Here is a 27,146-nt window from a genome sequence, read left to right on the forward strand (position 1 = left end):
AACTTTATAATTATATGTTAACGACAGACGTTGACACATCTGCTACACCTAGAGGTGGGTGTTGTTATTCTCATTTTAATTATTATTAAAAGTCCTAACTAATTATAAAGTTTATTACCTTGAACATAAATTATACACCTCTGTTAACTAGTTATCACCAGCAGAACCTTACCTATACGATACCAACTTTAGTAATGGTGTAAAATATATTATTTGATAACATTAAATATGGTTGGTTTTATAGCTTTAATAATAATATACACAACGTAATGTAATAATAAATAAAGGTCTAGGATCAAGCAGAAGAGGACTTTATAAAAGCCGTATCTTAAGGGGGCCTAGAAAATATTAAATTGTACGACTGGTATAAGATAGTTCCTCTATAAATCAACTTTAGGAAATTAGACGAAAACGAGAGTATAATTTGGCGATATAAACCATAGTTTTCTAAATAGAAGTTTGGGTATTTAAATTACATCACTATCTAAAAGAAATAAAAAACTACCCAAAAATCCGACTTTGTTGATAATTTTTAAAAATAAGATAAATATGTACGATGAAGACAATCACTTACTTAAACAAATTTTATCTGTGTCTACATCACTTCAAAGAAAATTATACTATTGTTACATAATAAAATATGTCTTTTATTCGTTCAAATCCAAAAATTTAGCACCGAAAAAAGGGTATTAAAAGTTTCCCTGCTTATATAAACGAATATTAATAAGAATATATGTACACGAATTTTATATATTTTTACCACCTTCTCCGAACTTTCGCAAAGTAGCACGAAATCGGGCAAAGAACGACAATGTAAAGGTGATACTTGTGGTGTCTCACGTGTCCTCACTGCACTCGATTCAATGGTTTATGTTGGACAAAATGTTTGGTTCATGTTTTTAGACTTGATCTTGAAAACAGCCTCCCAAATTTCCAGATGTTCTGAAGTGATTTTCAAATACTACGCTTGGTCCTGTATCTACCACTTTGTTCACGATATTTATATTTTAATTTAGAATTTGCTTATACAACCACAGAAACACAACAAAAAACATCATAATTAAAATGCCAAGTTTATTTAGATTTTTTGCTTAGAAAATTTTATCTTAATTGCTTTTCTCTTTATATTTGTATGGTTTACTTGTAGACCGTAAGACATTGACACAACTAGGTACCTACGTCATTTTCTGAATTGTCTCGAAGAGGACTGGAATGAAGGGTCTTGTGGTATACGTTGGTTATAGAAATAACAATGACTCAGTGATAAAATGGGAAAAAAATCAGTAATATTATTTTATTGGGACAGTTTTTTGTTTGTAAAGACCGTCATGATCTTACGATCTACTACGTATATATTTTAAGTAACATAGAAAAAATTCGAGATGCGATGATTACTTAAAGGGTTTTTCATTTAAAACGGTAGAATTTGAGTTTTACCTGTGAGTTCATTAAAAAATTTATTATTTTATATCATATAATGATACCAGTCAAATGTAACCTGGAATTCACTTGGAAGATTTGAAAATACAATTATACGATTGCCCAACTGCGTAGAATAGATTCGATAACATCGATGGCATTATTATTGCTTGCTTTTGAAAGCACTTGAGCAAACCACACGTTTGGACAACGTTCGCAAGTTACGAATCAGCAACTGAACAAGATACGATACGTATACTCAATGTCACAAAAAATGCTCGTTTTAAAACATTCTAAGTGTTACTATTATAACATAACATATGATGCGTACGCTTAGAATGGTTTTAACTGTGGCACTTTTTCTGACAGTGAGTGTACCTGAAATTGAACAATTATTTTGTTAAAAAAAAGTTAATAATTTTGTTACGTTATTCATTCAATATTACTTTTAATTTGCAAGATGATTTTTCCAATATTATTTACAGCGCGTTACCAATGTTAATTGGTTTGCTGGTATCATTTATCACATAAATTGTAATAAAATACTCTTTCAAACGAAAAAACAAAAATTAAAAGAGATCGCATATACAAGTTATTTTATTTAAGTTTAAAGTTCTATCATTTTAAATAGAAAAAATGCTTTATGTAGAGTTTTACAAAGATTTTGTGTTAGTCTTTTAAAATAAAATACACTCCATTTTATTTGCTGATGTAGCATTCTATACTTAGGTGAAAGAATATTTAAAATCGTTTAAGTAGTGAACTCAAAAATGACGGATTTTTATACAATACTTTATCCCCTATTTCACCTCCTTATTGGTAGAATTTCGGAAAATCCTTTCTAATCAGATGCCGTCATACAAACATACGTCATACAAAGAATACACCCTCTAAGTTTCGGGTCTCAACGATCTCCGATTTAAGCTTGGCGTTGATTTATCATAGTCAGTCAGTTATTCGAATAACTGACTGACTGACTTGTCCTGATCATGACAAAGCATTTTATATGCATAGATGAAACCCGCGCAAAGATTTAATTATGATCGTTGCAAATCTCCTATTGTAAATTATCCTATTTCCTACAATAATCAAGATTTGTTTTTAATGAAAACTCTTTTTTTCCAGAAACCAGCAAAACAAAATGCAGAACCAGAACCGAAAAGCAACAATGTAAATGTATTATCCAAAACAAAATTAAAACAAGTTCGATTACGTACTAAATCTAGAGTAAGATCTCGTGGCGCAAGTCCAGCACAACAATTTTTCGATAATTGTAAATCAGGTACAAACAGTCTGTTAGAATTATTAGAAAATAGTGGTAGAAACATTCAAGTTCAAAATCTAATAACAACAAATCAAAATCATTCGTCAGTAAATTAATTTATTTTTGTTAATTAGTTATATCGAAATTTTAAAAAATTGTTTTTCATTCATTTTCATTTTTCTCAAGGAGTATAAACTAATTTATGTATATATATACATTTTGTAAATTTCGTCAAGGCAAAAAATGAAACCTGTGTCTTTTCAAACTCTGTTAGTCAAGCATATATTATATTATTTTATCGAATGTCTTCGAATTCTGTTTCGTCTATTTTCCTTCAACATATTTATTTAAATCCAAAAAAACCTTAAAAAATTTAGTCCTTATCCAATATATATATACATTAATTTGCATTAATTATTTGTTTTTTAAAATTTGATAATTACAACCTTTTATTTATAGAAATCCAAATACTGTAAACGTGTTTGAATTGTCTTATATTTTTTTTAAATATAAATAAATTTTTATAACTGTTAAAATTTGTGTTTTATTTTCGCTTGTCTGGGCAATTTCAGGTCTAGCATCTATATCAAGTCTAATATCCAGTCTTTGTAATAAAGCATTCTCTTTCTGACTTCTGCCTTGTGGCTAATTAGTAGTTTATCGATCATATTTAGAAAATGAGAAAATTACTGTTTATTTGCTTACAAAAGTATAAATCTTGAAGTCCCACAGAAATCCAAGCTCGGTCTTTTATTAATGTATACTTAAACATGTAGTTCAGGGCATTTACGAAAATCGAAGAGGTTTGATCCAAGAGAGGTTTGTAACATTAGATTTTTATACCATGTATATATGAAATATATCAAGGTATACTAAGTTTAGTCACAAGTTTGTAACGCCTAAAAATATTGATGCTACCAACAAAATTTTGGCATACGTGTTCATAAAATCACCTAATTAGTCCATTTTCGGTTGTCTGTTCGTCTGTCTGTCAACATGATAACTCAAAAACGAAAAGAGATATCAAGCTAAAAATTTTAAAGCGTGTTCAGGACGTAAAAAGTGAGGTCGAGTTTGTAAATGAGCACTATAGATCAACTGGGTCTGAGTCCTACGGGCTCATCTTGTATACCGTTAGGTAGAACAAAACTTTAAATGTAAAAAATGTTTTATATAAAAAATAAACAACTTTTGTTTGAAACATTTTTTCATAAACATCACTGTTTATCCTTGAAGGCGCAAATCAAATTATATGTATTATAAATAGTATGTATTATATGGGAATATCAGTTCTGTGTGGCTATCTGCTTACATGGCGTAAAAAAACAATCATTTCGTAATCAATACTGTCAATACATGGTATTTCAGTAATTAACTCAGTTAATTGTTTGTTTTCACTTGTTTTATTTACTTATTCAATAGAGGGTTGTCTCCAAAAAGAAACTCGCGAAAAAATTTTTAAGTTTGAGCACGAATAACTTTTTTACTATCAAGCGTAGCGTGTAGGTACTTTGAAATTTGAAGATAAAACGCAGGCAAGTCCAACGACACCAAAATCAACAAATTTTAATAAATAGAACGCAAGATATGGGCCAAAACAGAAAAAAAGTCTTTTCCAAAATAGCGACCAAAGGGATAATTTCCCGAATACGCAAAATCAGGTCTCCAAACAACCCGCTAGTGAATGTATGGATAAAAAAAATCTAGTAGTCTACAAACTTTTGGGTTAGTCCGTAACTGATTGGATTAAGCTTTGTTTTGCAAGAGATATCAAGTTGATGAATATCCGTTATATGTTAATCCAACTGGAATATCATCCAACAACAAGTGGAAAAATCATGAAACATCTTTGAAGTTACTGAATGTTGGTTAATGGATAGCCCGTTTTATTGGTTTTTGCACAAAATTATTTAATTTCTCCATTTATTACTTATTTTTCTGAGAATATTGTATAAAAAATTTATTCCTTTAATAATTTGAAACAGTGTATGTTACAATAAATATATGTTTATATTTTGACGACAGCTTGCGATCTGTAAGCTTTATTATACGAAAAATAGGTTACATTTACAAAGTATTTACAACATAATATTTTTTTAAATTTCATCTTTCCTTTTTTCCATGTCTTTGATTTAGATTATTTAAAAATCCTTGAAATATATACAAGGATATTATTTTCAACTGATATATAAATGATTAGAATTACCTATTTTGTATAGGTAAGCATTAAAGTTTTTATTGTGACATAATATATTTTCCATAGAGGGAAAAAAACTTATTACAAAATATTGAAATTGAACGTTATGAATATCAATTGATAGAAAAAAAAGTTGAAAAACTTATCTCAGTAGATGAAGAATAAGAAAACTTGTTGGTATTAATAAAACTTTATCTTATAGTAGCAGAAAAAGCTTATTTAAAATCGTTTTATAACATACACGTGAGAATAAAAATTGGATCTATTTTTGATTAACTGTATTTACGTTCTTTTAAATAATTGAATAAGAAAAAATTATAGTTAAAACTAAAAAAACCTTGTAACAACGAATGAATGGATAAAATAGTTGATTGAAATACGTGCTAAAAAGTATAAAACAATTTTTAAATGCAATGTTAAATATCAACAAAGTAGAAAGTAGCCTCAGATGATTTCAGATGAAAAATTTCTTTACTCGCACAGTACACAATATCAGAATTTCCAGTATTTCCTTCCTCTTTCCATTGTTCAAAAGTTTGGTGCATTTTATCTAAGTAAAAATCAAGGTCTTTTGAAGACGATAGCTTTCAATCCAGCTGTATTGCACACATTTCAAGCAAAAAAAAGTTGGGTGTATAGGCGCACATCTTCCGCAGACATTAAACTTGATCTAGACTTTCAGGCTCAATGAAAAGCTCACTCTACTCCATAACTGATTATAGATAAATGAACACTTGCTGTTGTTCATTAAAAAAGTAGCATTTGTTGTCCGAAAATCATATAGTTTGGGAAAAAATGGACTGAAAAATGACCCAAAATTCATTTTTTGTATCAAAATTATTATTCCGAATAATTGTTCCTGCGAAATCTAGGCACTTTTCGAAAAAAATTTTCCAATAAATCCAATAAAAATGGTTTTCCATAAAGACCATTTTTGTTCAAATTGAATGGAGAAACACGCAAAAAGCTTGATTTCTGCTATCAATTTCTGTATAAACTATTCGTTTTACAAACAAATGTTTCAAACAAAAAATATTTGCGTTTTTATAAAGAACAACTTTATAATTTAAAGTCTAATGTTTGTCAATTTCGAATCAGAGTGAGTTTTTAATTGAGCCCAAAAATTTAAGCTGAATATAAAACCCGTATAAGATGTCTGCCTTTGAAAATAAAATTTTTTTTTGAAGCATTTCCTTCGATTAAACATATTTTTCGAGCTTTACGTATATTTCAAGTTAAAAAAGCACCCTAATGTCTTAAATAAATTAAATTATCTTGAATACTTATGACTTAATATCCGAGTGGTTCGTCCGTATCAAAAGGTGTATTTTTTTATTTTAGTAAAATACCTTTTTTCACTTCCTTAATCACTATGTTCACTTCCTTAAGTTCTATGTTTCTACGAAGTATGTATTACCCATATAAAATGCATCCATATATTAATGAAAGAACATCTTCCCAACGGGCAAAGAATATTCTAATAATTGTGCCTTATAATAAATGTTTGTGCCAACGAATTTCTTCAACTAAGATGAGCTATTGGCTATTGTACAGTACATCAATATATATATGTATAGTCCCAATGTTATAACTTGGACCTTATTTTTCAAAAATAATTCAATTACTAATTAAACCATGGCCATATTAGAATTCAATTGAAATATTAATAATCTATAGCTACACTAATTATATAAAGATAAAAGATTTCATTTTTTTACTTTTTGTTTAGTTTTGTTTGTAATGAATAATCTCAAAAACTAGTGTACCGATCTTAAAAACTAAATTTCATTTTTTTTAAATTAGAATTCCGTCACAAAAATTAAAACCTCTGAAGTTGCAAACAAAAGTGGATATAAGTGGATCAAGGGAAGTGAAGTCTAAAATAAGATAGTCTTTGGTATCAGTCTAAAAATGAAATTGTCCAGTGAAGCGGGTGAGAAACTGCAAGTAATTTATAATCAAATTATTATTAAAATAATTAGTTTACAAACAGATGATTATTCTTATAAGGGAATTCGGTTAGTTTACGCAGCACATGTATGATGAATTTTTATATTATAATAAAGAAAAATTTTCCAATAAAATGAGTAAAAAATAATATGGACGTGTATTTTTTCTCTACTGATAACAAAATTAATAAAATCCACTTGATATAACAGACTATGAAGTTAATTGTAAATATTTACATTAAATTATTTTCAAGTTATACGCATGGAGTAATATTATCCAATATTTATTATATATATTATATAAAAATAATAATAATAATAAAACATCATCACCAATGGCACACTGCTCAAGTCATAAATTTAACAAGTGAAAACAATTACAATTGACTGAGTTAAGTGTTGAAATACCATGCATAGACAGTGTTGATTACTCTATCACGTTACACATAAGTATACCTATACATGTCACACATGCATAACTGATAATCCCATATTAATACATAATATAAAATTTGCATCTAATGTGTGCCCTCGTGAGTAAACAGTGATGTTGTTTATTTTTTGATAAAAGACATTTTTTATATTTAAACTTTTATTCTATCTCTAACGGTTTATAAGATGGGTCTTAATTAGATGATTCTATAAACACCTTTACCAAAATTTTTGCGTAGCATCAATATTTTTAAGCGTTCCAAACTTGGGACTAAACTTAATATACTATGTATATTTCATATACATATGGTATAATAATCTCTTACCCAGAGCAAAATAGAGCAGTTGACACATTTTGATACTGCACTTTTGGATACAGCTCCAAAACTTTGCATACATTTTCAGAAGCTATAAATTGAAATATTGACCTAATTATTTTTCGACGTAATTGGGTCTGTGATTCTATTCATAAATATTATTTAAAAAACGAGTGTGAAAAAGTGAAAACAAACAATTGACTGATTTAATTGTTTAAATACCTTGTATAGCAAGTGTTGAATATCAGTGTTTGAATTAATTTTTAATAAATTAGAAAAGTTTATAAAATCAACGCAATTATATTGTTTTGGTTAAAGTTAGGGAAGTATTTTCTAGAATTTTGTTCTTGTTTTTCGAAAATCATTCAGAAAACCACTAGTTGAAGGTACCTGCAAATTTACAGCTACCTATCTTTTATAGTTTTGGAGAAAATATAAAATACACCAAAGTTTTGTCCTAATTTGCGGCCTCAGGGGTAAACATTGATGTTAACGAAAAATATTTCAAACAAGAGTTGTTTATTTTTTGTATAAGATATTTTTTGCATTTAATATTTTGTTCTATCTCTTAAAGTTTACAAGATGGATCTCACGGAATGTTGCTCCTTTACTAACTGAAACTCACTTTTTACGTCCGGAGTACGCTATAAAACTTTCAGCTTGATGTCTCTTTTTGTTTTTGAGCTATCGTGTTGACAAAGGAACATGCGTACAAACAGAAATGAACTAATTAAATGATTTTATGAACAACTATACCAAAATTTTGTTCGTATCATTAATATTTCTAAGCGATACAATCTTGGGACTAAAATTATAACACTTTTCATACATACAGGGTATAATAAAAAGAAATAATTCTCTATCGAAATATCAATGGAACTTTTAGTTAAATGTACAAAAATTTCGGAAAATGGTCCGAAATACGCCAGAGGGGACATGAAATCGCTTGTAAGATCAGACTCATAATTTGGCCTGTACGTCCCATTGTAACAAAAACTGAACAACAAGGTTTCCGGGCCAAACTATGGATTATTTAAAAATTTTCAAAAAAAAATTATATTTCCTAAAATGGGTCTGGCAGGAACCTATAGTATCGGATCAGGTAGGGGGTAGTTTTATTCGGTGGGAATCTCACATCATTTTCGCTTTCAAAAAATTATAAATGTCGGGATCTAATCAAACACTTTCACACAACGCAGTTCAAATACAATGAAAAATGTTATTAAACCGAAGAAACCAACCAAAACAAATTTATAATTTAGCACTGAAACCGTTTTATTTCAACGACAAATCATTTTATAACAAATTACTAAGCATTTACATTTTGAAAATGGTACGAAAAAGGATTTGTAATCAAAATGCAAATAAGGGTTAAGATAAAATTAAGATAAATTGAATTGCAAGAATATATTTAATAAAAAAGAGGATAGGTATAGTATTTTGAAACAATTCATTTCAATAGTGTATATTACTTTTTCATAATTTGTCAAGTTACAATCTTGTTTTCTAGTTTAATAAACTGTAGATATGCCCATAGATTATAGCATATAAATATGCTATACTTTTATAGTCTAGTACAGTAAAAGATGTTACAGAAATCGGTTAATAAAGGAAAATGAAATAAACCACTCGCATTTTGCAACAATTTATTGTTTATTAACAATAGATATATTTGCGCCACTAACTCATGCGTTACTAATGATATTTGACCTAAGAAACACATTCCAAGAGGGTTTAGCAAAAAGCGAGCGGTTTATTTCATTTTCGTTTATTAGCCGATTTTTGTAACATCTTTAACTGTACTATGATAACAAATACTGTACAATAGACTGAGAAATACGGAAAGATTTCATTCGACAATTCCCTTTTTTCGTGTATATTGAGGGGTATACAAATTTGAGGAGCCATATGACGATAATTTCAAATAAGTTTTTCATTATTCCAATCCTTTGCTCTTTTTGTTTTTTGTGTTTCGTTTTATATATGTAACTTTTATATTACAAAACAGTAGCCGTCTTTGCAGTGTGCGATTATCAATGGAAAAAGACTAAAAGTATTTAATACATTTTACGCTAAAAATCAAAGATAAAGCCTGAATCATTTCACACATAAGTAGTGGTCCATAAACCACGCTCTTAGGGGAGTAGAAGCGATGACTATCAGTATTAACAGGCGTTACAAGGGGGAGGGTGGCTTTATTATCCTCATTTTTTTTCTATTAATAAAACTTATTGGTCGTCACTGCTTTGTGACATTACATAATCGTTATCGACTCGTTATATATATGAAAATACTGAACGAAGTGATATTAGAATGCATACCTGAAATTATACTGATTTAATTACCTTCTCGTAAACTTGATAATTAAATTATATGGATTTTAATTATTCAATATTGGAAATATTATTGCATTAATATCTATATAACGGGTGTGTTTTTTAACTTGACATTTGCAAAAAATTTAAGTCAGATAGAAACAAGTGAAAACAAACAATTGACTGAGTTAATTGTTGAAATACCATGTATAGACAGTGTTGATGAGTCTGTCACATTATACATACATACATGTTACACATACGTAACTGATATTCCCATATAATACTTACTATACAATTTGCGCCTAATTTGCACCCTCACAAGTAAACAATGATGTTTACGAAAAAATGTTTCAAACAAAAGTTGTTTGTTTTTTTTGAGGACCATTTTTTACATTTAAACTTTTGTTTTATCTCTTACGGTCTACAAGATGGGTAAGCTGGGTATGTTGCTCATTTAAGAACTTGACCTCAATTTTTGACGTCGCTGTAAAAATTTAGCTTGATATCTTTTTTCGTTTTTGAGTTATAAAGGCATTGAAAAAATACTTCCTGTATCTCAATACCTAAAAAACCTACGTCTGCGAGTGTCAACTAGTAGGGTATAAAAATTGCTTAAACATGTAATAAAAAATATTATCATCAATATTATACAAATATTAAATAAATGACAGAAAATTCACTTCAGTTGATACATTTCTTCTTTGTTTTTTATTTTTATTACAAATCTTTATTTCACATATAATAATAAACGAGTCAGAAAGGAATCCCTCGAGGTAATATTTTAACGAATCACAATAGAACTACTTTGTACTCTTTTAATTTCTTCATCACATATACACACAAACAGTGAAAAAATACTTTTAAGCAGCTCTTCAGTGATACTGAGAATATAAAACTTCTTCGAGTATAAAAGACAGCTTCTTTGTAGCTTTCAGACCCGATGTAACATTAACGAGTTGCTTCGTAAAATCATCGTTTGAAATAAGCATTAATGACATAGATAATTATAATTAACATTGATAATTAAATTCTAAAATATATTTTTAAGTTTAAGTTTTTGTCTTTTATATGATTTACCTAAGTGTTTTTTCTTAACAATTGAGGTGAACTGAGTTTCAAAACAATTATGAAAAAAAAATAACTCGTCACGTTCCCAAAATATTTACTAAAAAATCTACAAAGATATTAAAAAATATTAAAATTGAATCGTCTTAACTTTTGTCTTGTATTGATTTGTGTCTGCGTCCACTTGAAAATAGACCAGCAATAATCACCTAACATGGCCTGGTAATTTGATTCTTTGACATAATAAAAATGAAACGAAAACATGTCAACCATTGCCACATGTCACAAACCATTTCAATTCATGTGGATAAAATTTAGTTTTAAAATTGAAGAATGTAATTTAAATTTGCCATGCAAGCGATATTTAACGCAACCGCTCACAGGTGCGATACATACTTCATCATTGAATAATTAATGAGACAAGAAATACTCAAAATTCTATCTCTCGAAAACGTTGCTAATTTTCGTGCCAACACCGGGAGAGCTGCTATTTTACCTAGGTAGATATATAAAAGTCATATACATAAAACACATAAACGAATGATATCTCTAGGAACGTTATAATATATGGCTGGATGATTTTTCTTCCCTTATTTTCTCTGTGTGTCATTGTTATTTCCGTTTTATGATTAAAAACATAAAATGTGTTCCTCAATGATGATGAACTAACTCATTTCATCATTATCATCATCATCACTAACCATCAACCAAATTGTCCCAACCCTTTATTTTTAATTATGATACACAATTTTCTATTTTTAATTGTAATTATAAATATAAAGTTATACAGAGTGGCGCAAAATAAATAAATCAAAAATATTTAACCGAGTTTTACCGTAACCATAGCCCAAGCAAATTAGACACTTGGCCAGTTTCTCTATGTAAAGTTGTAGGTTTTCCTAAACGTATTTTCTGAACCAGATCTCACAGCACTTGATAAATAATTACAATTTGAATGCTTATATGTTAAATATAGAATACAGAAACGTATTATGGGTAGAAATAATATAAATGTAATTCACGTATCATTTCAACCAATAAATGCTAAGAAAACCCTAAAAAAGGCATATAAATTTTATTATACACAGAGAATTTTTCATCCAAAAAGGTTTTTAACTATAGGCAATTTTTTTTCACAAATGGGTTTAACTTTGCCTTAAAAAAGTTGAAAAATTCACAAATTTTTAGAAGCCTATATAAGTTACAATATGTGCTTAAGGTATTTCGATACCGAAAAAATTAAAATTTAAAAAAATTTGAAATAATATTTATCAATTAGTCATCCTTTTATACTCCTTTTGTAAAAAATTCAAAACGATTCTCTGTACGGTTTAGGAGAAATTAACTATCAAAGTGAGTATTTTTTACCAAAAAAAGTTTTTCATGTATGCATAGTTCTTAATTTTGGTAAGATTTTAAAGCTTAAGACGTGAGGAATATTAATAAAAGTTTTTTTTTGTAAATGGTAACATTTTTAAAAGCACTTATTGACTAAAAAACCAACATTTATTACGGCTTCTTCATTTACCACCATGTAAAAAGGGATGTTTTTAATAATTAATTTATCGTAAACCGTACAGAAACTCGTCTTGAAATTTACACAGAAGACGTATTAAATACTCATTAATTGAGATACAAAATTTCAGTTTTTGGTAACAGTTCTTTGTTTCGTTTCGTTTTTGGTATTGAAATGCCTTAAAACGCCTTGTTGAGGATTTTACTGGCATTTTGTAATTAAAATAATACTGCTATAATTTCATTTTCGTTCTAGAAGATATTGGTTTTGGAACATACTGTATATCTACATGTACCATTTTAGAAAAAAGCACATAATCTTACAAGAAGCTTAGTTTTAATTTATTTTTATTTTTAAATTCATTTTAAGTTTTTGTGAAATATTTTCTAGTTATGTAATAATAAGGATTTATAAACACTTTGTCTTATAAAAATGGTCGATTCTATATTTAGAAATCTTCCTTTTAGACCACAGACCCATACCTAAAAATCTTTGTAATAATCTCGCCATTGAGACTTTGTCTATATGTTCTTCTATCTATGTTTTACTTCTTACATAAGTTTTTTCTTTTTTTTTTTGGACATCTTCAAACTTACTGATTTAATGCGATAAAAATAATAACAACCTAAATATAGTTTTCCTTTTTACGCGGAACCAAATGACCTCATCATTTGTTATTCGTTTTTTTACTATTAAAATAACAAAAATAGATATTCATCAACGGTGAAGTAAGCAGAAAGTTTTTTAGACAAGGGCCTGTGTTTTTTTTAAATACATTTCATGTTTATAACTAAATATAACCAAGGTATTTTTAAAATGTATAACCCAATCTATAAATCATAATGAATTTTAAACGTTTGATAAAGAAATGTTTGAAGAGAAAATGTCAAAGTTCAAATATTCAGAATAATTTTATTCCTATTATATCTCATAATTTCATAATTAATTAACTTAAAAATGCTCATAATTAAAAATTTATTCAAAACTAATTATTATACAGGCCACGATATCTTTTTCTTTATCCCATAAAATTAAGTGTTATAAAATGCAAATCAAGCTGAGGGTAGAGTGGAGTATATCACTACCTATAAATTTGGCTATTATTATCCCCGCACACCTTTAAAAAACGGGTATTTTAGCTGCGGCATCAAAGCTGCTAAATTATGCAGCATTTTTATTTTGGTTTCTTTATTATTTGAAAAGTGACTTCATCGAGCATTTTCTCAGCTATTTTTCAAGAAAATCTGTTCAGTTTGAAGCATTTCTTAGTGGAAAGACCGGATTTTTCGACGGTTTAAAGGCCTAGAATATGTGTATACACATACTTAGCACACATACTTATTCAAATATAGTATTAATTTTTACTCTACTGTACTGTAGTGTATGTATCCTGTATGATAAATAATAATAATAATAGACATCTGAGATTCTGGATATAACAGACATCTCTCTTACACTACTTATACTCTAAATATAATTGTTTCTGTAATATACAATAAATTTAAATAACTATGATTAATTATATCTCAAGAATGAAGCGGTCAATAATTTTGGTTTGTTTTTAAACGCAGAACAAATACATGAATGTTCAGTTTGTTTTTTTTTTTATAATATCATAAATCTAGTTTTCTTTCTAGAATTAAAAAAGCTTGCTAAAACTTTTCTATATGCTCTCAATGTTAATTATCCGAACTTAAATTGAATTTATCTCGAGTTAGAGACGATCAATCGGCTTCAAATTTTTATGGTAAATGTGCTATTATATTCTTAATATACAAATTTTCTGCCGATATGCCTGTAGCGAAACAAAAACCTTAAAAACCATGTATGGCGGTGGGTACAGTTGAGGCCAATATATAACTAAAAATACAAAATATTATTTACTTGTTTAATATATAGACATGTAATGTTTACCTCAATTGACAGGCATAAATGAAAAAATTTCGGTTTTCATTGTCATACTAAATAATATCTCTTCACAAGCTCAAGGTGAATAAACAATCTCTGAAGAAAATGGATATATTCTATCGTTGTTTATAATATATTGTTTTAATGTTTACTAAACATATTTTTGATATTATTTTAATTGAATATTTAATTCATATTTTGTTACAAACAAAACAATTTAATTAATTTTTAATGAGTTTCTTTTTTGAAACAAAGATGATTAACAAATGCTTATGTATTTTATTCTTTTATTACAATTTTATAATATTTACAAATTATATGATCATTTTAAAACTTTTGCCTACAGGTTGTAAAGTTTTATTTCACAGTTTCTTGACGAAAACGTTATCAGTTTTGTAATGTGTTTGTCGTCTGTTAAAATTTCAAGACGATTCTCTGAAAGATTTGCGAGATATTAAAAAACATCTTTCATTGCATGCTGATATGGAGAAATGGTAATAAATGCTGTTTTTAAGTCAATAAGGGCATTTAAAAATGTTAGCACTTGTACTTGTATACTGTTATTAAATATTCTGTTGGTCTTGAGTTTCATCAAGAAAGCGAAATTAAGGTTGTTGTCTCACTATTATCAGTTTCAGAAAATTCTAATTTGTTTTATACTTATTAAGGATATTATAATAATACAATTACCATGAAAATTTAAAATCGATTGACCGTCTCTTACTCGAGATGAGTTTAATTAAAGTTCAAATAATTAACATGGAGAGCATTGGAATGGTTGTGTTTTTAACAAGTTTTTTAATTCTAGAAAAAAAAGACTGAACTTCAAATATTTGCAAAAAACTAACTAAACATTTGTTCTTAGGTTTAAAAAATAAAAATAAAATTATTGACTGTTTCTTTATTAAGACTAGAGTTTTTTTTTTAATTTCCGCAGACTAGTTTTGGTGAAATCTGTGAAAACATATCATCCATCTACCATTTTCCCATAAGACCAATGTTAAAATGCTTACTTTTGAAGTCATTTATTTATTTAAATAATCTGGCAAATCCCCTTAAAATTTTCATCATTGATTTAATCTTAGTCCAACTTCATATATCTAAAAATCAAACCTTTTATACAAAATTACTCTGGCGCTCGTACATCCTTAATACCCAAGTGATGGTAAAAATTTCAAAAAATTAAATCAGATTGATACAGACACTCTTCAAATTTGGTGGAAACGCAATTAAATTATACGGTATATCCTATTCGTATATGCAACATAAATTTATTTGCGCTTACACCATTTTTATCAAATTAATATTATTACTTTCTTTTGAAATTTAAATTGAAGGCATGTCTGTTTCAACGAAAGAAATAAGGGAGAAAGGTAGGGCTATAGGGCTGAATGTAACGTCACACAGGCATGACTTTTCAACAATTTTCGTCTGCTTTAAAATAGCGTAAATACCAGAACTTCATAAACATTTAGAATGCTTAAATTCAATGATTCAACATCCAAAAAACTGTAAATATTAAACTAGAAATTGTGGGGAAAAAAAGAGTGACATGAGATGAAGTGGGAATAAAATGTGTTAGGCTTTCATGTGACACATATAACACACAACCCCTGTATAATATTATGATATATATGTATATAATACGGATGTATTCATTCCTTTGAAGATTTTTCATTTTGTCATGTTATATTCTCACAAAGTTTCTTCTTAGTTTAATCTTGATACCTTATTTAAAATTAACCAACAAAGTTTGTTAAATTTCCTAGAACTCTACCTCCCTAACAGAACTGGCTCTCTCAGTTGCTCAACAATTCTTTTAAAACTGTCAATTATTGTATTAGAAAAATTGTTTTTAAAGATAGAAAATAAAAGTTATGTAATTTTTAAAACAAATTTTTATTATCCTTTATTTAATATAATTTTTTTGACCTTCCTTGAGTTCTTAAATATATATAATAAGGGAGAAAATATAGTGCCAGAGGGTTCAAAATTTACATTTATGTTTTTTTAAAGCAATTTATTAAAATATCATAATGGAAATAATCACTGTTTATAATACAGTGTTATTTGTCATTACTATGTATTTTTTCCGAGAATTATGACATATGAAATATGTTCCATGATACAAGTTCATAATACAGGGTGTCCGAAAGTACCGCACGTTTGTGTTGCATCAGATAGACAATAAAATTCTAGGACGAAAAGTCCTCTTCCATTTTTTGATCCGATGTACAAATAGTTAGCAATTCATAAAATAGGCAGCAAATCAGCAGCATTGTAACTAAAAATTAAAACTACTCGACTCTGACTGAGACTGACTAACTAATTACTGATTTTTGATAGATTAATAAATAAATTATTAAATAATTACTATCGTTATTTTAAAAAAAAATTATTTAGTATTGAATGATTAATTTTAATAGCAATAAATTAAATGCTCTCGACTCTTCTCAAACTGAACACTTAAAATTTTTTTTTAAATAACAATAATAACTATTTAATAATTTATTTTTAATCTATCAAAAATCATTAATTTGCCAGTCTTAGTCGAGTCGGGTAGTTTTAATTTTTAGTAACAATGCTTCTGATTGGCTGCCTATTTTAATTAATAGCTAACTATCCGTATATCAAAAAATTGAAGACGGTTCTTTGTCTTAGAATTTTATTTTCTGCTTGATGCAACCAAAGAATGCGATACTTACAAGACCCTCTGTATAATATGGGTGACACCCCAATGTACCTAGAATCACCTCATCATCATTTTTCTCGTGCATATGGTTTCGGTAACCTCATAGTTTTTATTTTCTTACCACATGCTACATCAGCAAAGTTATATTATAATAATGCGACTTAAAACATCAAGCTAGTATTACTAGATGAATTCATGCACGGAAACTTTTCTAAACTATAAGTTTTTAACTCTTGATTCATTATATTAACGATATTGAGCTATGTTACAAACACTCATTGTTATTTATATTTGTATTGTGTTTCCAATTTATTGTTTAAATCAGTGGTTCTTAAGGTTTGAAGATGCTTGATCTATTTATTCTCTAATAAGCCACTTATTTATCATACTTTTCGTGGCATTTCACTTGTGGTTATATTACATAATGTAATAATAAAACTATTCAAACTATATTAAAAAATATTATTTTTCATAAACTAATCACTTTTGGTTAATAAAGACGGATGACATATGATTAAACACAAAATGTGAAAACACGAAATAAATTTGATGTAAAATATAAATTATTAGAGCGGATAAAACTAGTAAAATAGACAACGAGAAAACATTTATTTTTCAAATAACAAAAACGCTATTTTTAAATAAATTCTGCGAAATAATACTTATTTAAACTGAAATAGTATAAATAAAAATTTGCAAAAAAGCCAATCTCATGGCGGTTAAATCTGCGGCAATGTCATTATATTTAAAAAAAATTCTTTTCATTTTAAAATATCATTTTTATGAATGAAATTCTGCGAAATCATATTTAAACTAAAATGATATAAAATTACTTTTACAATAAACTCAATAGAACGATTAGTAATATTTTTATGTGTTCAATTTCATTTAAAAAAATATAACTTTAAATAATATTTTTATACCGTGCATATATGTAATATGCAAGTTATACTAAGTCTAGTCCCAAGTTTGTAACGCTTAAAAATATTAATGCTATGAACAAAATTTTGGTATAGGTGTTTATAAAATAACCTAATTAGTCCATTTTCGGTTGTCTGTCCGTCTGTCTGCCAAGGATAACTCAAAAACGAAAAAAGATATCAAACTGAAATTTTTACAGCGTACTCAGGACGTAAAAAGTGAGGTCAAGTTCGTAAATAAGCAACATAGGTATTGACCTATGGGTCCGTACAGTATTTTCCGATTTTTTCTTTTGTATAATAAAGACATATGCTTTAATTTGTATAAAAGTCGTGTACAAAATTTATATACAACCAAAATTTAAATATACGAAACGAAGCAAAATATACTTAGTGCACACAAATTTCTAAATAATGGTGGTCCTAGGGTTGTACAAGTGGTGCCCGCATCTCATAAAAACTACAAACTCAAACAAATTTCAATTTGTTTAGTTTTTATTTTATTTTATTATATGATTTTGGTTAGATAATAATAATGGAGTTTAACCTCCATTTTTCAGATATTTATCAATAACAGAAACCACCCACATCATTATTTTTTAATCTTTATTAATGTTTATTTTAAACTACATCCAATATACAATTAAATTTTTATTTAGTCGGTTACTTTGTTCTTATCCAAGCGACGACAGTGTGATCAATTTTACCGCCCTATTAATTATAATTAACCATACTGTACCACCTGGATTCGAGCTCGCAATCTTCCAGTCACTAGCCGAACGTTCTGAAGACGGTTTCAAAAAAAATTAATAAATAAGCAACTTGTATTACGTACATACATGTGAGTGTTTGTCAAATAATCGAAAAACTATTATACACGCATAACATATACGTAATACAAGTTGCTTATTTATTAATTTTTAAAGTCAACTTTATATGATGGACCGTTTTATTTAATTAATTTTGGTTGATCGATTTTAGTTAGAACGCTCTGAAAAATTGCTGGAACTGCAACCAGAGAACTATGAACCGTATATTTTAAGAGCCACTGAAGTAAACTATATTAGCTTTTCTATTCCTGAAAACAATATATCATTATATGTTATTGTTTTGTAATAATAATGTGTTTTCTATTTTGTAATAATAGAGTTTAATATTTCATGAACTTTTTACTATTTGAATATATTCAAATTCAAAGTATAAACGAAATTTCAGCAAATTATTATTGAGCAAGGTAAATCCATGCTACTTTTAGTGAATTTCCGAAGGAAATCGAGCTATTGCTTTTGTACACATAATGGAATTTTGAACAAATTTCTTCAAATGTTTGTCGATCCCACCCTAAAAGATGTCAAAAATGACCATCGTTAAAATTTATTCATATATGTATATACAAATCTATACGGCTATGTGTCTGTACACTCTCTAGCGGTCGCAATTTAAGTCCGATTTGAATATAATTTGGTATTAAGAAGAGTTTTGGTATTTGAAAAGTCAAGTTCGTTAATGAGAAAAATCAGTAAATAAACAATGTGTGTGAAGGTGGTACGCAAAGTAAAATTTTATTTAAAAAAAAAAAATTATTTTTGTATTTTTTTACCAGTTTTAAACAAAAAAATACTCTTATGAAATAAAATTCTTGAAAAATTAAAAATACAAAATTCGATTTTAAGAAAAATGTGCTATTTTCTTTTCAATCTATGAAAAAATTTGCTTAGCTAACGCATCTCCTGCGCTACGTTTCTTTTTTTTACAATTACTTCAAATTCAATTAGTCTACATTTTTCTGATCAAAGCCAACAAATAGGAAACCAATACATGTAAAAATTCTAAATTTTTCCTTTAAATTCAATGCACTATCTGTTTATAAACTGACATCTGTTGATTTAGTTTTTTTTAATTGGTTTTATGTCAAAACAAGTTTTGTAACTATTTATTTCGGTTGGATCTAGCCGAGTTCGATGTCAAAGAAATTGTAAAATAAATAATTTATTGACAAAAACTGTTAAAATCGCATTTTCTTTATAAACGCCCGTATTTCTATGAAAAAAAAAAAATTTTGTAACGAGATTTGGTGATTTAGCCATTTATTATATATCCAAATCGTTGTTGCAAATTTGAAAAATATTGAAAAATTTTGGAAAAATCGATTTTTCGAAAAAAGCGTTTTTTTTAATTTCTAATAGCTTATAAACCCGTGCGTTTTACTAAACGTTTCTATGCTTAAAATTTTTTTTATAATGACATTTAATTCGAAGTACCCAAGTGTTATATAGGATGTTTTTTAATTGATCCAGGGAAATTACACTACTCAATCAAACTCATCAAGACGAACGAAAGCGCTTTTTACTAAATTTCGATCTGATGCGCATTATCCGAAGTAATTAAGAATATCCTGTATAGCCACTTTTTAAATGTTTAAACATGTTTTCAAACAATAAAATTAATTCATCATATTCACAAAACGTTTAAAACTTTTATAAATGAACAATTTTATAGGAACTTGGAAACAAAATGCTTTTATTATTGGAATAGACACTTTTAAACGTTTAAAAATTGGCTACAAAATTTGAACATAAGTGCAAATCATTTGTATAACACCATATTCATAGAATTGGGATTTTGAAAACAACAAAAAATGGAATGATCATATATAAGTTTTATAACAAAACGTATTTTATTTTTTCGTGATAATTTTAAAACTACAGGCAGTTTTAAAAGAACTTTTCAAAAGAGAAACGAAAACGCCCGACAAAAAAAATTGTCCGTAATAGATGGTGTAACGTACGTAATAATGTTAATTAATAATTGTATACAGTGTACACTATTCAATTGACATTATTACGTCACAACGATGTTTTACGAACATTTCTTTTGTCGGGCGTTTTCGTTTCTCTTTTAAAAAGTTTTTTTAAAACTATCTGTAACTTTAAAATTACTATGCAAAAATAAAAACCGTTTGTTATATAACTTATATATGATCTTTCCATTTTTGTAAAAAAAAAAAAAAAATTGGTTCAAAATCCCAATTTATGGTTTAAGTATAATACGCTTGCGTTTTTAAGCTTTTTAGAGATTTACGGTTGTTTAATCAAAAATATAAGCAAGAAGAATGGCTAAATAATCGCTTCCAGAGTTGACACACTATACTTTTTAAACTATTTCCTTGCTTTTTCTCGGAACCTTCACACATGTCTATACATATGATTGAATATCGAATTTTTTTATGCTAGCCAACACAATATTCTACAAATTTATAATAACAATGTTACAAAAGGAAATGGTTATTGCCATTGGTTAGATTTGGCTACTATGTTAATTGTATACAGACCACGTATATAAACCATCATATGTACAGACAGTGCCTATTTAATGTGTGGCCCAGGAAAAGTTGTTTATAAAATAGTTTTAAAAACCATTTATGTTCATAGTACGTTTACGAACAATTTTTGGTTGTTCAGTAACCACAAGATAAAAAACTGGTTTGCAGATAAATTTTACTAATTAGACTAGGTTCTCGTCAGTAAACGATGTTATTGATAAATACACCTCAAGAAATTTTTACGCAATTTACTTGCATTGAGCAAGTTTTTACTTCTACGAAAACGGGGTATTCTGATTCACGAGGCACGGTTTTATTTCGTTAACAAACTTAGTAATTTACTAACGAATACAAATGTTTTTATGTTCAATATGGAGTAACACCATAAGATTAACATAAACAGATGATATCCGTCAATTTTAAGTTTTCTCGCACTTTAAAAATTTTTTGGGGTATTATAATATAAATTATGGATTTCAATACCTATTTGCCGTAATGTAACAAAAAGAGAGATTATTTATTCCAAAAAACCAAATCAAAATATAAATTTTAGCTAGTACCACATAATTGAAACAATTTTGGGATTTCGATTTTTTTTTTTTACCATGGTTGAAGAGAGAATTGTAATTTGAAATTTCAAAGTCGGGGTTGGTTAGAGTGAAGAGATGAAAATAAGAATTTTTTAGGTACCAATTTTGAACTTCCACCTTGATATCTAAATCGACGTGTTTTCATTCAAAACAATAATCACATCAGGTCAGGAATTATTAAGGATGGATATTTTTAAAATGAACGCACTGTATATTACCATAGAAATCACTAATCAGGCATATTTGGCTGAAATTCGCGGCTTTATCTTAGCTCTTCTTTGTTAAATCTATTAATTATGTATAGTTATTGAAACAAATATCACAATACTTGAAATAAAATTTTGTTTAATTTTTCAAGATTATTTTTTTTTATTATTAAAGATAATAAATTCGAACTCTAGGGTATTTCGAATTATTTTGTATTATAGAAATACGTATTTTATCTACCATGTAGCCATCATCAGTAATAATTAGGTAGTAGTAATTACTCTTATAAATAGCATATGTAACTCGTTCCTATTTTGGGGACAAAAAATTTTTAACATCTAAAATAACTGAAACTGCACGCTTTTTATGGGTTCTATAAATATCATCTAATAATCTAAGACAGTTTCCACACATCAGTAAACCCTATTCTTTGTTTTCTTACAATATTTGTCATTACTCAGCAGAGAGCATTTTATCGTTTAGCTTGCATCAGGTAAACTAAAATTGCATATGCACTCTGCTTCAATGATTTTATTGTTATTAAAACTGGCAGGTAATATTAAATTTTGTTATACCCTACGTGCCAATGACATAAAAGCATACATACAAAACGATATTATACATAATCGTGTATATAAATCGAATTTAATGCTTTTATTTATCGGGTATTCGAAAATTTATTAAAATTTTTCGCAAATTTAGAACAATCAAGCATTTTTAAATTCTCCATTCAGATGAGTAGTTTTGATCAATGTACTTTTGTTTCGTAAAAAACACGAAAAAGAAAAAATATTATTATTTCAATTACACTATAGAGAGCCTGGAAAAATTTCGCGCTTCTAAATATCTCGAGTATTTAAATCAAAATTCTAATGAGCCCAAAGTCCTAAAATTTCAGAACTCAAGCAAGACGTGTATACCTTTTGAAGCGTATACGTGGAGCATTCATTTGTTATATTCAGATTCTGTTTAAAGAAACCTTGGTTTTCCATATATGCACTTGTTTAGTGGATACCTTGATTTACCAATACCGTAACGCCTTCTTTAGTTTTGTTCACAAGCAGAAGGTTGTCGCAAAGGCAATTGGCAAATACAAATTTTAATTTTTGGGTATACCACTAAGCATCGATCAAACAAGATAGAGTGCGTGTTTTGAAAGGAATAATTATATTACGATTAGAATATAGAAGATTTAAGCAATTCAAGTATGTAAATGGTTTCATGTGTTCAATGGTTAGGCCGGTCCAAAGAATATTTGACATAATGACTGTGAACGGGAAAGTATGATTAACGCCCTTCCCTCTTTATTGTTTCTGTGTCAGTCTTCAGTTTAAAGGTGTTGTATTGTTTGTGGCCGAAAGTGTGCACTTCTAATCAAAAACTACGAGATAATATATTCAAGCTTCCTGGTATTAATTCTTTATAAAGCAGCAGTTAGCTAAGCTTCCTTCATACTCTAGCGAAGTTTTGCAAAGTCAGACGACGAATACAGGCGAATATAGGCGAGCTTTGTGTTTACATTCTCTCTTCTTAGATTACTTATTGGAACTAATATTATTGATAACATAAAGCTTTTAAGGATGTATGAGCATGACAACAATGTTTGATTTAAAGGCTCAAAATTTGTTTGTAGGTAGTCTTTTACTCAAAGAATATGTGGTTAAAATTTCAGCTTAGGTAACCGTGCAAATTTTTAAGAAAAAATTCATTAAAAATCGATATAAAATACATTGGCTCTTATGGAGGAATCTCAAAAAACGACATATTTTGGAAGTTTTTGATAATTTTCATTTGGAATGAATGAAAACAAATTTAAAATTAACTTTTTAATAGAAAGTAAACATATTAGCAATGAATTAGAAAAGAAAAAAACTAAGTGTCACCATCCATATAAGGGATGTAAGAGCAGGGTAGATTAAGGGTTGAAATTATTTTTATCTTATTTTCAATTTTGATGATGAATTTTGTTATAACTTCATGAAAGTAGACGAAAAATAAAAATAAAATTTTTCGATATGTGTCTTGGTTTTCCAATATCGAAAGCTAAATAATTAAACAAAATTTTCAATTTTCGATATTTTGAAAATTAAGCCAGATATCGAAAAATTTTATTCTTACTTACTTTTCGTCTTATATCGTCAAGTAATAATATAAATTTATCATCAAAATTGAAAATATCTATTTTTAAATTTGTGCCCCCACTACCATGCTCATACATCCTTAAACCCTATTTAACCATTCATTTTAGATGGTGTATTTGAATACTTTTGACTTAATATTAAATTTTGGAATACCTGATAGTAAAATGTATTATGTTGTATAACAATATAATACTGGATGTAACCAGAAATTCAATATAAGTATCTATCAATAATAGTATAATTGGATTTTATCCAAATAATAGAGTGCACACACAATATTAAGTATATACAAACTAACTTTTGTTGATTTTTGTGTTTTGAATTAAAATCTACGATGTATTAATATTATTAAATTACTAAAATATATTTTAATATTAAATTACTTAAACAGAAAACTTCAATGTTAATTTAACTTGTAAAGTTGTTTCATTGTTGTTAATATTATTTCGAAACTCTCCATAGTCCATTTATTTAAGCTTTAAGAAAAGTGGCTAAAAACGTTCAGGATAATGATTGCATGTAGCAAAAGAGTCGAAATGTGAATGTATTTTCTAAGCAAACATGCCCATTTTCTGCGTAAAACAAAAGATGCTAATTTCTCGATATTCACGCACTCATAAATTTTTAGTCATGTACCCTAGAAGTCCACTACAAGTTATGAAATGCTGCTCCTCCAAGCTAGAAGCGAAACTTTTATGTATTTCTTTTCTGTCAATTCGATAAATTCTTACTCGTCACAAAACTTTTTTATAAATATAAAAACCAAATGTAAACCAAATTCCGTATACACGTTTGGTGCTATATTACGTCTTTAAATTTTAAATTTGAGTTCTAATTGAGCTGACATTTGGCAAATTTTAAACCAAATTTGGCGTTGCACACCGAATACGGATTTTTAAAATACGTTTCTTTCAGTATACTTTTATTTCTTTTGAAAATTATCATTAAACATAAAGGAAAATATTTATCTTTTTAATAATCATCGTAATAAAAATCGTATCCCTCTCTTATTAAAATTACAATCCTTGTAAGTTCGGAACTATTTTCAATTCTGATCTGTAAGCTACCTTCATTTAAAATCGTTTATAATCCAGAAATGTACAAAAGTAGTAAAATAATTTAATAAAATACAATTTAAAAAAAAACAAAAACAAAACAAAACAAAACAATATAAAATTCCATTAATTTTTCTAAAGTTTATTTGATATCGATGAGCGATTGGTTTAGAAAAATATAGATACAATTTATATCATGATGAAAGTATGAAATTATTATACAGGTAATGTCAATATTATTAATACTAGTACATACACTCAGAGGCGTCTTCAAAAAGCAATATTTTGAGAAAAGTTCGTCGAAATATTCGGAATATGACGGTGACCTTTTTTATTTTCTCTAATTGTAAATCAAAAAAGTTCAATTGAGGCTTTTTATTTTTGTCAATTTTCATTTTTTGTCGATTTTCTGTGATGCAATGGCTAATATTTACAACGTTTTCTTTTTTAAAATTTTCCTTCGCATGGATGTGATTAGCTTCTTCCTTAAAAAGAATTTTTGAACTAAAGTCAAAATTTATTTCTTATCTATTTGTCGAAAAAAAACTTTTATTTTATCGTGGTAAGCTCAAACGCATTCAACAAATTTCAAAAGTAACAAAAACGAGAGGGATCTACGGTAGCAAAAATAAGAATAGAGGGTGTATGAGACTTGAAAGGGTCTATGAGAATAAATCATTCTACAAGCAAATTGGCAACGAAAAATGAAGGTCTCGGGTACCCATCGTTAAAAAAAATTACGTAGATCTATAAACAAAATAAGGGCGGAGGCTATAGTCACTTTTATTTATTTTTTTTAAATGATCAACCGATACAGTTTGGCTGGGAGTCTATCTAAATAATTAACAACTGGCAAATGGTCTACGAGGCAAACAATTTTAAACCTTGACTTGATTCGATTACCTAAAAAAATATTTTACACTACGGCCATGCTTTGTATATAGGTATATATCGTTATAGACTAGGATAAAGTAATACTAGAAGAAGCATTGCCGATCACAACTGACACCAGATGAAACGTGATTTGAGATTAAATTGCCACTCCTGTCTCGTAAAATATAACCAATATTAAACTCCAGTCAAACGTCTGAAACTCTTATTGCATCAGTAAATTCAATTTCCTCTATAATTCTATATCAACTGTCTATATTAAAGAAGGAATATCTATCTATACATACATCTAGTTCATGCCAATTTTTTTTGTATACACTAAAAGTCATTAATGATATGTTTATATGTAATCAACACAAACGATAAAAGTCAGCCACCTTCATATACATACAGTACGTTCCATATCTCTTTAGCCACCCTACAAAAAAAATATCTTCTTTAGCACAGTCAAAAACGTAACAAATTAGAGAAAGTAAAATAAACTGCTTACTTTTTGTTAAAATCTGATAGAATGTGTTTCTTAGATATCAAATATAATTCATAACATTATAATTGGTTGTACAAATGTTTCAATTTGTTAATAAACAGTAAATTGTTAATGAAATGAAACGGCCGATATAAAGTTGACTTAAAAAATTAATTAATAGACAACTTGTATTACGTATATGTTACACATGTATAATAGTTTTTCGATTATTTGACATTCACATGTATGTAGTTGCTCATTTAATAATTTTTTAAGACAATTTTTTCATAGGCCGTTTAATTTAATTAACAATTTATTTTTTATTAACAAATAGAAATATTTGTGAAACTGACTCATGGTTTACGAATGTATTTTTACAACCTTTCCAACAGGTTTTAGCAAAAAGTGTGCAGTTTATTTCCTTTTCTTCAATTAACCGATTTTTGTAACATCTTTTACTGTACTAATTTTACGGCA

At 27.7% G+C, this 27,146-nt stretch overlaps 2 protein-coding genes across 7 annotated transcripts in view; one reads left to right on the plus strand and one right to left on the minus strand.

The window, feature by feature from the left end:
- LOC123300115 overlaps nt 1-2,809 on the plus strand; it is a 75,564-nt gene extending 72,755 nt beyond the window's left edge. For all 6 annotated transcript variants that reach the window (XM_044882596.1, XM_044882601.1, XM_044882599.1 and 3 more), the window contains one exon: nt 2,545-2,809. In XM_044882596.1, the coding sequence (XP_044738531.1) occupies nt 2,545-2,799 (255 nt within the window). In that variant the 3' untranslated portion in view covers nt 2,800-2,809. The remainder of the gene's footprint in view (nt 1-2,544) is intronic.
- The window catches only part of LOC123301196, a 306,076-nt gene that overhangs the window by 260,706 nt on the left and 18,224 nt on the right, over nt 1-27,146 (minus strand). The gene's annotated exons all lie outside the window — the stretch shown is intronic.

This window comes from Chrysoperla carnea, chromosome 5 (genome assembly GCF_905475395.1).
Source record: "Chrysoperla carnea chromosome 5, inChrCarn1.1, whole genome shotgun sequence".
In the NCBI taxonomy this organism is placed as follows: Eukaryota; Metazoa; Arthropoda; class Insecta; order Neuroptera; family Chrysopidae; genus Chrysoperla; species Chrysoperla carnea.